Raw genomic sequence first — 14,271 nt, forward strand, 5'->3', positions numbered from 1 at the left:
ATAGATATTGTCTTTGAACTTAAAGAAAAATTACAAAAGCTTATCAACCTAGAGTCCATGTAGAAAACAGAAAAAATGAAAAGTCGTATTATTTTTAAACTATACTACTTTTAACACAGTCACTTTGGGATGAAGAAGATCTCTAGCACTTCTCTTGGTTTGCAACTGAACAAACAGCTGCTTCTCTAAGGAGAAGAGAGTTTATCAACACTGTTGACCCCTGTGTTGAGGATGGACCCAAACTCAGGGGCACTGTGAAGGATAGGAAGAAAAGCTGCAGTAGCTGTTTGCCCGGATGGCTTCGATTCCTGGCCATAAAACAGTATGTGCTTTTGCCTGCTTCAATTTAATTTCTCAGAGCCTTAACTCAAAGTGACACCAACTTGTAAACCAGCCGAGACAGTGTGGGAACACAGCCGCGTGATTTATTGCATACATTCACTGAACAAGATTCAGCAGGAGAAGCAAAATCAGAATCCAAAGACTGTGAGCAGCTGGCAGGATCACACCAAGCTGAGTCTTTGCCACCTGGTCAACCCCTTCACTCCTGACCTCTTGCACAAAGATGGAAGACCTTAACCCAGGGTGTTCTATACCTACTTCCTGTTTATCCGTCTGAGCTTTGATTCACTATACTGAGTATGGACAGTGCCCTGTATAGTTTCTGGTGGACTTCTCCATTTTGATGAAACTTCCTGTATGTGTATTGTTCATATGACAGAAAGAGGTAAACTGGCTGTGATTTTTCTCCTTGTCTTGTGTATGTGTGTCTCCATGCCCCATAAAACTTTGAATAATTCACTGGGTTCATATACTGTATTTCAACTACTTGGCTTCAATACATCCTCTTCCCCAAACTCTAGATTTCTCTGAATCCCCACTCTGATCCTCGATGCTTATGAAACAATGGGTAGGTGGCACTGGCACTGCCTAAGGACACTAACATAACCAGCCTCCTGCTGCCCTTGATGCTCTCTGTCACCTTAAAAGCCTGCAGAGTTTTTATATCCTACCACCATATTATAGTAGCTGTGGTTTCATGGGGATAAAGTCTTCAGCCACTCCCCAGCCTACTGAACATCTTCCTTCCATGTTTAAGGAAAATTTACAGTCCTGGAAGATGTGACAAGTTCACCTCAAAGCTTTTCCTTTCCTGCCACATAGTTTCAACCCTTCAGGGAAATAGAAGATACAGTTTGAGAACAGACTTTTGATTGTTGGCATTTAAAACTTTGACATTTATGGTTTCAGGTCTTCTCAAAAGATTCTGAAAATGTATAGTGAACAGAATTCTTTGATTTTTTTGTGTTGACTTGAATAGACTTGTAAGCATGACTTCTAAGCTTATGATTGGAAAAGGTTTCGTAGACAAAGGAGGGAGCCCAGCATCCTATCTTCACTTAGATTTCTTGTCCTTGGTGGTCTCAAGCATTGGGTAAGGGGCCTTTTCAAGAAGGTCAGTAGTACCTCCTTGCCTTTTCACTGGCTCCATTTATAATAATATTCTCAGCCATTTGGCTTGCAAGCCCAAACTATCAATCGATGCTTACCACTTTCCTTTAGAAACTGATTGAATTTCCCAACACACCGAAGGCTCTAGCCACCCCTCCACCCTACCTCTCTAACTTCTTTGCCTGTAGCTCTGTCCTTCTACCACTGGGCTTTTGCCACCTTGAATTCCCTGGTATTTGTTGGGTAGAATTAAGATGATCCTGTTGCTGGCTTCATACGGCCTTCCCATGTGCCAAGAGCTCCACTCCTTTACTTTGCTCACGGCTCTGCTAAACACTCCTTCCGATGTACCCTCTCCGTTCACCTCTCAAATGAAAAGCGTCCCCGGAGCGTATGTTTTCCTATGGTGCTTTCTTCTTCAGCACTCTCCAACCTTGTGTGAAAGAACTGATATTTAATTGTCCATCATCTGCTTCTCAAGCCTGGCACATTAGTACCACGAATACAGGAATCTAGCTCTTCCTTCTGTTGTAGAGACTCTCAGGACTCTCCCGAGTGGAAGCTTCAGGAAGCTTTCACTGAACTGCTGTCAGCCAACCACGCTCCCACAGGCAACCCAAAGATGATGCACTTAGAACCAACCTGAGGCATTGAAGCAGTAAGTGTCATACTGGGAGGTGTTGGATGTGAGGACATACACCCCTGTGTGGTTGGCTGCGCAGATGGCATTGGGGGTGATCCTCGGGATCACCACATGGCCTTCTATGAACCCATACCTGCCAAGGAAAAACATGAAGTTATTAACATGCATGGCCAAGATTCAGTTCATAATACCCCATCAAATGACATTTAATGCAACACAACACTTCATTTATTCACCTCTAGGGAAGTTAGGGGTCTCAATAACTGAGTTCCATAAAATCCAAAAATAATAGCACAGGAGAGTGAAGGAGATCGAAGCTGACAGAGGCAAAGAGATTTTGTTTAAAGACTGGGAGCTGGTGATTTTTCTTGTCTTTAAACAAAATGATTCATGAATAAAAAAAATCGTTCCATATAAAATGTATGGCAGCAATGTTATTAAAGGCACCAGGAAGCCTGAGTTACAGAAGAAAAAAGCTACACTGTGAGATTTGACACTGAATTAACTTTATATTTTCCAAAAATGACATAAAATGACCCAACCCCCAAGATGGCAAGTAGATCAGCCTTCCTTTCAGTCTGAGATTCCAGATTTGTCTTTTTTCTCATCCTCCTCTTCCCTCTTCTCCTCACCTTCTCCCTTGACACCCCCACTCCTTACTCCACTATTGCCAACATGAAGCCTTGCCCCTGTGCTGAGCACACAGCACGTGTGACTTTGTGAGCAACCCAGACCTGAGGAGATAAAGCGACCATCACTGAACTGGGAGCAGTCGTAGTTGGGGAAATAGATGGCAGTGGCTCACTTAACGAAGTTCTTCAAGCAACACACCATCCACTCCTACACCGATCTAGGTACTTCCGGGAGTTTGTTGGGGCTGGAAGCCTTTTCAGATATAATGGACATCACCACCACCCTGGTGGCCATCTAGCAAAAATATGAAACGCCTCCAAACATGGCACGTGGGCCAGAAAAAAAATGCCACTCAAAAGGAAAGAGGCGATGTGCCAGCAAGGGAACGAACAGAGAGATGCAGGGTTTGAGAAGCCCAAAGCAGGCTGAAATGCACCTTCTTTTAATCTCCCCTGCGGGGACGACAGCACAGCCTGCAGCACCCTGCAAGACCCGTGGAAATGAGCAGGACTTGGAAGCCTAAGCTCGAAGTCTCTCATTCTGTCGGTGTTGCAATGGAAGCTGAGTGACTAATTCCTCATCCAAACTGACAGGCTGCTTTCCCCAGCATCTCCTTAGCTCGCTGGTGGGAGGGCACACAATTAAGTGGTGAGAAGTTCTCATGGACCTGAGAGTTGCCACTAATCAGGGTGGGGCAGACAAGACAGACGTCCCTGATGAGGCTTTGGCCCTGCCTGTGAGATTATGCCTTCTGTCTTTTGGCAGATATCTGATTCCTAGTTACCTGAGGGAAATTATGAAAGTGAGTTTTGAAACATTTAATACCGGTTGTGGATGCCACGATGGATTTCTGCAGCAGAGGTTTTTCTTCATGTATTTTTTCTAAATAACACTTCATAGTGAAACTATTCTTTACCCTGCCCTCCTGCATGTTGTTGACAATGTATATATATTAGACATTCTAGAATTGAATACATTCTTACATTCCCTTGGTGGGTTATTGTGAATTTTGACCACAACATGCTACCTGACACTGTTAACTGCATACATAAGTTGGAGACATTAAAATTTCTATACATGTACATGGTATGAATGAGTGACTGTCCACACGGAGGAAAGACATATTTAGCAAGTCCTTACATCCTCCCCCTTACTCAGTCCCTTGTGAGGGCTTGATCATCACGTTCAGACTGCTCACAACCAAACAAGGCTCCTCTACATTCAAGCGGTGTGATCCATGACAAGGTGTAAGGCTCTGTGGCTTCATCTAGAAAAGGTCTTAGTAGTAAACAGCACAGTTTAAGGATTAAGATGAAGGATGTCTCTAGGATGCTCCAGCAGCTTGGCACTCTGCGTTTGCTTCTCCGGCTCTCAACAGATGAGAAATCTCTGTGTTTCACAAGTACGTTTTAACTGCATTTCAAAATCACAGGCCAGCTTCCTAAAACCACTTTTTTAGCCCAGGGACCTAGTCAGGGCCTCATTTTAAAACATAGCCTTGGGACTTGAATAAATGGTTTTGCTGACTGGCCATCCTTCATGAAGATCATGGGTCAGGTTCTACAGCTACAGAGCCGTCACTCATCCCTTAACATTCTCCCGGACTTAGCTCTGAACACTTACAGACAGACGTCCGGCTGGTGCTGCTCAAGACAACATTCTTAAACAATGAACATGTTCTCTATATAATCTATGCCAACTGATAGGGCAGCTACCAGGTAAGAGGAACACAGCTAGTGCTGTCAAAGAACTCATTTTCATATAACCTGATTTTAATAAAGTTACATTACATGTGGCTGACGGTTACTCTATTAGACAGCACAAGAGTCTCAGAGACCACTCAAGGGGTGGGTACCTGAGTCTGTAACGAAGGGCCAGGGATAGGTGCAGTTAGCTTCCATTTACTAGCTTCCATGAAGAGGGCTGCAGCTCGACTTTCTAAAAACATCCTGTTTGCATGTGTGTGCGTATGCATGAGCACTAGAAAGGGAAGGGGACCGCACTGCCTAAGAAGGAAGCTGAGGTGGGGATTCAGAGCACGTATGAATTACCCAGAGCTTCTAGTGAAATCAAACCACACCAGTCAGTCACTTGACTGAGGGTGTCACTAAGCTTCCCCTCATCCAGGCTACTGGCCACGAAAACAAACAAACATATAGGATGCTTCTTGCCGCTTGTGATGATCATGGAACAAAATGATTGGAGGAAAGTCCTCTGGGGCCTTGGCTACCTGGTAGAAGACTTCTCAAGGTTTCTGATAACAACTTCCTTTAACATAATATAGCTTTAAAACCTCCATACCCTTTTACTTACTTTGCCAAACCATAGCAACACAGAAGACAACCTAAAAGCTCAGAGCGAGAAAGGAGGGGGAGCGGTTTGAAGAACGTGCTTTGCGTCAAGTCTGCACAGCTAAGACTCTGCCAGCTACCTATTTATTTTAAACACTGTTATTTGGTTCATGTTTTCTTGTGGTTCCGACAATGATACTGAGTGTTTCTTCAAAGCCAGAGGAGTGCTACAGGAGCACATTAGGCACGAGGGTTGCAACTGATAGGACCCTAATGGCTTCCCCTGCACACACCCCCCACGCCTGATTCACAAAGGTGTCTTTAGCTGACTTTAAATTCCGGTTGTCATACCGGTTTCAGGTTGACTTGGTCAAACGAATAGGTAGGGCTGCCTCTTTAGGCAAGAAACCCATTCAGCTGTCAGGGAGGAGCCTTCCAGCTGTGGCCCTGCCCCTCCCCGGTGGGCTCTCCCCAGTGAGGGTGCTGGGCTCTTACCTGCATGTTTCAAACCCCTGGTTCAGGGCCTTCACCATCTGGCTCATGGTGGGCAGAGTGCTATTGAAAGCTTCGCAGAGGTCAGCTGCCTCAGTCCGTGAGATGCTGTAGCGGCCATTTTTCTCCACGTGAAATACACCTGCATAGCGGCAGGTTATATTCAAATCTGTGGGATCAAACGGAAATGTTAGAGGCTTTTGCATGAACAATTTGCACAAAACTAAGTCAATGGTAAGAAATGCTTAGAAGTAAAGACATTAAAAGACAAACGGGGGAAAAAAAGTCCAACAGCAGGTTGGGGTGATGGCTCAGCCCATAAAGTGCTTGCTCTGCAAGACGAGAACCCAAGTTGAATCTCCCCCAAATCCACATATAAAAAGCTGGCTATGGCCGCCAGCATTTGTAATACTAGGGCTGGATGTGGCAGGCTTGGATCACTCCCCAGGCAGCTTAGCCTTCTTGGTGAGTTCCAGGCCAATGAGAGACCTTGTGTCTAAAAGCAAGGTGGATGACACCTGAGGAATGACAACAAATGTTTTCTTCTTGCCTCAACATGCATGTGCACATGTGTGAACAGACATATGAATGTCAACCTACACACACATGCACGCTCACAAAAGCCAAATAATTGCACATGGTATCTCACACTTGAAATCCCAGCACTTGGGATGTTGAGGTAGGCCTAAGTTCAAGGCCAGCCTGGGTTCCATGATGAGTTACAGATCAACCACAGCTACAGTGTAAGACCTTATCTCAACAGCATCAACAAAAATCCAAATAAACATCTCTACTGATGTAGCCTTCAAAATTCACTCTGGCTTTTGAAAGATACATCAAGCTTAAATCTGAGATATGACATCATAAAGGACCCCCATCCTTAAAGTATCTCCATAGGCAAAGATTTTTTTAAGCCTATTCTTTAATATAAACTCGTGAGAAACTGACAAAAATCCAGGGAAGTAATGAATGAAACACATATCAACTACTAAGAAAATTACACACACACACACACACACACACACACGAGAGAGAGAGAGAGAGAGAGAGAGAGAGAGAGAGAGAGAGAGAGAGAGAGAGAGAAAAGAAGAAGAAGAAGAAGAAGAAGAAGAAGAAGAAGAAGAAGAAGAAGAAGAAGAAGAAGAAGAAGAAGAAGAAATAGTGTTAAATATACACTATTTGTATATACAGTATTTGGGACTCTGTTCCCCACTTATTCTTATACTATGAGCATGTTTTCACAGTCAACTGGTGTTGCTCTTTACCTTATCACTTCTAACACTATGTACTCAGCTACACCCAGAATAAACTTCCTTCTGGTCAAGACCAATGTGATCAGGCTATGGACTCCCTCCCTCTCCAGCCTGGGAATTGCTGGCTCTGCTCTAATTACAAAGTTTTCCCTGGACTTCATCAGGCACTCTGAGCTCCTCCAGACCTGAGAGCACAAACCTGCTTTCTTCTCTATATGGAATGCTCTGTCCTATAGTCACGGATGGTTCCTTTTTCTTCTCAATTGTCACGTCACAACATTTTTCTCTCAGCAGTCTAAGGTACCAGGCTAGGACTTAAAAACCAGGTCTGGAATCAGAAAGCAGTGGCTTTAACCCAGACTCTGGTCCCTCCAGAGTTCAAGTCATTTACCAACAAGAAAGCTGAAGCCAGAGAAGCAAAACGCTGAAGGAAGTGACTGGACTCTTTCTTTCTAGAACCACAGGCTCCTCCTGAACCTGGCTTTGTCCTACACTTCAAAGTGGGCTGTAGCAGGAGAGGAAGACTTTTCCCCCCTGAACTGTTCTTTGGTATCTTGAACCTTTGGAGTTCTGTGTTACATAATTGTCACCAGTACCCTAAAACGTAAGCTTTGCATATCTATTTAAATGTCAAGAAAAAGAAGCTGGGAAAAAGGGGAGCGACTTCCACAGGGCTGCAGCTTTTAGATGGCTGAGGTAGGAACTCTTGTCAGATGTGCTGAATTCCCTCAAACAGGGTTTTGAAGCAGCTTTCCACTGGCCCAAGGTCCATCATGTTTAGAACAGGAAGGAGGCACACCTAAAAACACTGCTTCATGATGACAAAAGAGGGCCCATTATTCGGAATTATGGTGATTACAGGTGAGAGCTGTCTTCTCCTGGAGCAGGAAGCGGGTTCTGAACACCACAAAGCAGTGTCAGACAGATGGAAAACAAAGAAACAAGAAGTCACCCTTGAGAGGGCATAAGCCAACGCAAGGTGGTTTCTTCTCCTTGGTTTGTGTCATTAGCAAGCAGGTACGTTAAAAACAAAAACAAAACCCTGGAAGCAGATGCAATGATGAGGAGAGGCTTTGTATGGCTCATTCCTTATCTACGGGGCCGGTGTGCTCTCCGAAACCACTCATGCAGCTCTTGGCTGATCAAGCAATGAGAGCACACAGGAAGGAAATGCACAAAGTCCCTTTGAAATGCTATTTATTTTTACTGACATTTACAGCTTAGGTCTCAGTTGGCCAATTTCACAAAGGGAGCCTGTCCCTCAGAGGGAGATGGCCCTCCAGGCCTCTCCTTGGTCTAGCATACAAGAGGAAAGAGAAGCATCTAAATCAGCTTCTTGTAGATTGAAGCTGCTGGGGTGACTTCAGTCAGATGACACCTGCCAGCTCCCGGCCCAGGTGGTTGCTGTTAACTCCTAGTTTCAAAATAAAGGCCGAGGCTTGGACAATGGTTTGGAGATGAGAGGCAGTTTCTTTCTTATGAAAATCAATTCTAGCTTGCCACCTGGCAGATGGAATATGCAAATGCAAGAGAAACCGACACAAGCTGAGACTTTTGAGTAAAAATCCCTTGAGCTCCATGTGCAGTAACCAATGTCACTTTAGAGACAGGATGTCCATACATGGTGGTTATTCAGTAAGTGTGCCTGAACTTGACTGTGTGTGTGCATGGGCCATCAAGGACAGCACAAGACAGAGTAACTCAGCTTTCATCTTGCTAGTGGAGCCAGAGGCCTGACATACTACAGGCATCTGCTATGGCTACTGGGTGAATAAGATTTCTCAGTAAATACGAAGTACACATTTCTATTTATTTTAATTTTGTGAGAAGGAATCCAGCTCCTAACCCCAATGGCATCTGGACAGTTAAGAATTGCAATGATGTTGCCCCAGACTTCCAATACGACTATCATGTGAGTTGTTGATAATCCCTTAGCTTTGGATCACTCTGGCCTTAAAATGGGCCAAACCTTCAGGCCTGTGTATTATTCAAGCCCTGATAATTTGTGAAGACATCCTAACTCTCTTCCTTATATTTACACAAACCCTAATTTTTTTTACCCCAAAGGGTATTAACAATACCAAGAACAATAACAGTAGTAAGTACTTCTGTAGATGCCAAGCACTCTTACACGCATTTTACAAGTGTTAACTAATCTTCTCCTTAAAACAACTCTGAGAGGTGGGTAATATTAATCACCACTCTCCAGATAGAGAAACTGAGGCATGGAGGAGAGGAGAAACTATAGAAACATGCCCGAGGCCACAGAGCTACGGTGGTGGAGCAGATGTTCAAAGCCACCTGGACTGGGCTTCTAGGACCCACAAGCTTCACTGTCACCTTCTTCTCTTAACCCCAAGGTAGGTAACTCTCCTGGCTTCCTTATTCCGCCAATGCATAGCCAACACTGTTCCCAGGTATCACGAGAAAAGAGTGAGGTGGAAGTAGCATGGACCACAGAACATCTCTAGCAGAGCACAGGTATCCATGGCAATGATGGGCCGGCCAAGCTTCAAGCAGGGAAGAGGAGCTTTGGTGTATCTATCTGCAGTTGGTTCTTCAGAAACAAAAGCCTCAGGTATCTGACTTGAGAGGCAAACATTAGGGCTGGGAAATAACTCAGCCAATATAAAGCTTGCTGAACAAGCATGAGGTCCTGTAAGAAAGACGGCCGGGTGCTATACTCCCGGAACCCAGCGCTGGGGATGCGGACAGGCTGACACCCAGGCCTTACTGGCCAGCTAGCTTAGCTTTCATGGTGAGCTCCAGGTCAGGGAGAGACATTGTCTTAAAGAAGAAAAAAAAAAAGATGAACAGCTTCTGAGGAATGGGAGACATGTTGTCTTCTGGCTTCCACATATGTGCAAACACCTAAACACCTACACATGTGCACCCATATGCATACATGCACATGTATGGGAACACATATACCATATGTGTGCACATAAAGAAGCTAATATTAAATGGTAATTGCCCCTCTCAAACAAGTCCTTCCTTATGAAGATCCATTAAGAATGTTTTCTGCTGAGCCCTCTGGTCTCCAATAAGTCTCCTTTATTTTGCAATGACTTGAACTGTTTGAAGCCCCTCCCTTTGAAAGGCAGAATGGGCTCAGTGAAAGATGTAGACTGAGACTACTTTCTGGTTCAGAGAGAAGCCTCCAGGGAGTCATGCCACTCCTTTGGAGTGCTCATTACGGCAGGCTGCGAGCAGGGCACAGGCATCCCTTCTCCCATCATCTAAGTCTGATCTGCCTGTCCCCAGGAAGACCAGGAAAAGGAGACCACATGAGTGTCTCCATGGCCACATGGGAAGGGCAATAGCTTCCCTAGTTCTGGTCTTCCCAGCCTCTGCCGCGCTTTGCAGGTGGCATGGCTAGGTAGCTGCTTAACCTCTCTGATGTTCAGCCTTCTGGAAGCAATCACAGTACCAGCCTGCCAGAGTCTGTGGGACTCATTAAATGAAACTTGGTAAAAGTGGAACTTATAGTAATTAAAATTGTGGGTATTGCACACCTGTTTACTGCCTTAGAAACTTCTCCAACACACTGGCAAAGCCATTTTAAAAAATTTATTGTTTTGAAATTAAAATATAATTATATAATTTCCCCCCTTACATCTCTCCATCTCTCCAGACTCTCCCATAACATCCTTGCTCCCTTTCAAAGCCCTTTTAACACACACTCTCTCTCTCTCTCTCTCTCTCTCTCTCTCTCTCTCTCTCTCTCCACACATACACACACACACACACACACACACACACACACACACACACACACACATACACACACTCCATTTAATGTTTCTTATGTATATGATTTCAGAGCTGACCACGTAATAACTCTGGAAAATCCATTTTAGAGATGAAGACACCAAAGCAGAAAGTGGAGTCTGGAGTCATCCAGACAGAAGGGCCAGACTTCTAACTTGATGTGGACAGAAGGACCAGACTTCTAACCTGATGTAAACTAGACTAAAAATCACTCTCTGAAAAGCCACAACTGACCTACGGCACCATCCACATTATCTCTGGTTTTTCCTAAGCCTTTCAGATGAAGAAAGACAGATTTCACTAGGGAAATCACCCAAGCGATTTAACACTTTGCTTACACTGGAGAGTCAGGGAGAAATGGGTTCTTCCTACACCCAGTCATTTCTTAAGTGGCAGAATCATAACACCATCTGAAAGGGAGCCACTATGTAATTTCCACTCAAGTTTCCATTATGGGCATCTCCCCAAAGTTGCTTGAGAGGTGATGTGTGGGGGTGGTTCCTGCTCTAGAAGGCAGATAGGTTCCCATATCTACTAAGAACCACCAGCCAGGCTTTGCTGAGAATTCCCTACTGGCCACTAAAAATGGCTGAGCCTGGAGCTCTGTTCCTGTGAACACTTGTTGTTTTCCAGGAGAGAAACTGTTCCCAAGGACTACTTGTGTTTTCGTGGCTGGATTTCCCTGTCTACACAATGAAGTCAGCACCTCTGTAATGGGTACTATCTGTTCACACTCACACAGGTTTAGGGAGTCATTTATGAAGCTACACCTCCTAAAAGTGGATAGTTGTATATCACACCTGAAGACCACCAGGAGACACTTACAAAAATATTGTGCCCCAGAGAGGTGGATAACTCTTCAGATCTCTTCCCCAGATGATCCCAAAAGAATTCAAGCTTGCCAGCATGAGACAACCATGTGCCTGCTTTCTTTCTGCCATGTCTCCACGGGTTATGAGGCAGAATTGGGTAGTTTGCTGTTGATCTGGCTCACAGTAGACTGTGTGTGGAGAGAAGGTGCTATCTTAGAGACAGTAGAAATAGAAGACAGGCCAGTGCCTACTGCTCAGTGACTTGCCCAGTTCCCACGGTTCACTTATCATGGATTGTGAGAACACCGACAAGAAAAGGCAGTACACCTCTTCTGGGTAAGGTTTCCGTTTTTGGGAATTTTACACCTAATAATTCATTTCCCTCTCATGACAATCCTATGCAATGGGCTCTTTTATTAACCCCATTTCACATATGAGTTGACGAATACATTGAGATGTCTTAAGGAACAGGTAGAGCCGGGCACAGACGGAACAGTTAGACTGATCCCGTCACAGTGTTGAGCGGTAGCTTAGACATGGAAGGAATCCAAACACTATCAGAATCCCATTTGCCATTCATACTTTTTAAAGTGTGGAGAGGTAGTCATTAAAAGAACTCTAGAGAAGAGACCCTAAGCTTACTGAATATGGTTTTAGTGTCCTTCACTCCGGCTGGAAGGGGAAGACCTTCACCCCATGGGTATGAGTCACTTCAGGGAAGAATCATCTTACTATTGGGACTTCTACCCTCTCCCAGGTATCTATCTTACTGTCTCTGATTCTACCCTTTTCTCTTCCTAAGAGACTCTCGGGAATTGGAATAGTCTAGTCCCCAGCTGCAGTTCCGGTCTTCTGTCCTTTACATCCCAAATGTTCCAGCCATGGTCAGGCAGAGCTAGGGAGAAGAGCTGCCATTCAGATTTGTCCCACAGCTGGGTTCACCACGACAGAGAGTACACTTGTGATCTTCTGAGACGTCTACTGCCAATCCCAGTACGTCTACACCAGCCAGGTAGATACTCTAGACTGATCTAGCTGGAACCTGACACCCTTGATTGATGGTCCTCAACAGGATGATGCTCCTAGGAGACAGCCACCCTCTTGGGCAGGGAGTGGCAGCCCAAAGCCCTGGTGAGCACATCCCATGGTTTTCACTTTCACAGTGTCCGTTACTGAAAATCCAAGGCTCTAATACTGCCCTCTGATTTGCAGAAGATGATGCAATCCCTGAGCCTAACGGAGCCAAGTCTGATCAGGAGCAGGGAGGGAAAGCATCATTTTTTGAGAACTGTATTGGTGATTAGATCATCCATGATTAGAGGTAGGACAATGCAGGGCCTTAAACAAATTATCTGTGAGAAAAGAGAAAATAAAATCTAGTGACTGAGCATGGTGACTTAGACCATGATGAGGAAAGCACAACCTCGGGGGACCTTACTTGCAGAATTCTGACTCCTGCCACAGTGCTCCTGTCACCTAATGTTTTTTTTTATAAGAGCTTTGAGCAAGCTGTTCCCAATAAATCCATAACTCGAGGTCATGAAGCATCATTCTGAAGCACATCATGACCAAGTCGTTCTTTTTTCCACTCATTTGATGTGTTCAAAGCCCAGAAAGGCTTCCATCTGGGAGCCTTTCAAGCTAGGATAGCCCCTGCTTCCACCAGGCCTGCCAGGGCAGAAGAAGGCTGGCAGCCTTCCCATTGTCCCCACACCACTCGTCCCATCGTCTGACTCCCATGTGATGGGTGCCTAATGAAAGAGCATATTGTTCAACATCCACTTCCAAACGAGGCCAGAATCCTTGTCAGTGGCTGGACTGCCTTTGGCTGCCCACTGCAGACCATGAGTCCCTAGTGACTCAGTCTCTCCCGGAATTGCCCCCAAGGCGGGTGAGGGTTTAATGAGCAGAGAAAACAGTCATGCACAATCATACGGAGAGAGGGAATTTCCTCCAGAATTTGTCTGGGGAGCTTTTAACTGAGCTATTCATCTCTTGGCACTTAGAGAGGAAAGGCACCCCAATGTCTGGGGGCCTGGCTGAACACCCTGACCTCTCAGTCTCTTGTCTAAGGAACAAGGAGTCCATCATGAGCCAATGGGGCTCTATGAAAGAACAACCCTCTCAGAAGCTGTCACCCTGGCCATTTCTGCCAAGTCCTCCAAATAGCCAAACCATTGCATAGTCTAGAAATACCTTGCGTAGTTTTCAGAATTTGGGGAGAAGCCTTCTTCTTGCCTTTTGCTTCAGTGTTGGGAACATGGGCAGTGAGAACCTGCTGAAGATCCCACCCTTGGATCTCGGTCCAACGCCCTTTGGTATTACCTCATTACACAAGAGTTCTGTAAAGTCAAGTCCTCCTTGGGAGAACAAGCCTCCAGGAACACAGATGAGAGCAAGAAACCACAGTGTGTGCTCTCGCATGTCGCCATGACAACCAGGAAGTCCTCTGGCCTCAACACCTTTGTTTTTTTCTCTATTGATTTAGCAGATTGACTAGCACAAACCCAGGATGTGGTGAGTGAACTGACAAAGCATCAGAAACCCACACAGGGTTTTTCCTGCTGCAGTTAGGAAAAGAAAAAATGATACCTCCACTTTGTCTTGCAATTACATTTTTTCTGGGCCGCTGTAATTACGTCTATATCATCTAATTAGAGTACAGTTTCTGCTCAAGTCTACAGGCAGCACTTGGAGAGTATGATAGATGAAGAGAAGTACGTCATAAGAGACGAGGGAGAATGAGAAGCTGTTGCTTGCTAATATCTGCATTCCAGAAGAGATTGGTGGGTCCTGACACGCTGGTAGGACAGAACTTCCATCTGGGAGCAGGATGCCCTGGCCACACCCAAACCTGCTCATTATAAGCTATGTGACCTTGAACAACTCACAATAGCAACCTGGACACATCTAGTCTTCCTCCC

At 45.1% G+C, this 14,271-nt stretch overlaps 1 protein-coding gene across 4 annotated transcripts in view; it reads right to left on the reverse strand.

Moving 5' to 3' along the window:
- Positions 1-14,271, reverse strand: part of Cd44 (CD44 molecule (Indian blood group)) — an 87,891-nt gene that overhangs the window by 48,322 nt on the left and 25,298 nt on the right. For all 4 annotated transcript variants that reach the window (XM_059261011.1, XM_059261012.1, XM_059261009.1 and 1 more), the window contains exons 2-3: positions 5,515-5,680; positions 2,095-2,228 (exon numbers count right to left, since the gene is read on the reverse strand). In XM_059261011.1, coding sequence (XP_059116994.1) covers positions 2,095-2,228; positions 5,515-5,680 — 300 coding nt within the window. The remainder of the gene's footprint in view (positions 1-2,094; positions 2,229-5,514; positions 5,681-14,271) is intronic.

The sequence above is a fragment of the Peromyscus eremicus genome, chromosome 4 (assembly GCF_949786415.1).
Source record: "Peromyscus eremicus chromosome 4, PerEre_H2_v1, whole genome shotgun sequence".
Classification (NCBI taxonomy): domain Eukaryota; kingdom Metazoa; phylum Chordata; class Mammalia; order Rodentia; family Cricetidae; genus Peromyscus; species Peromyscus eremicus.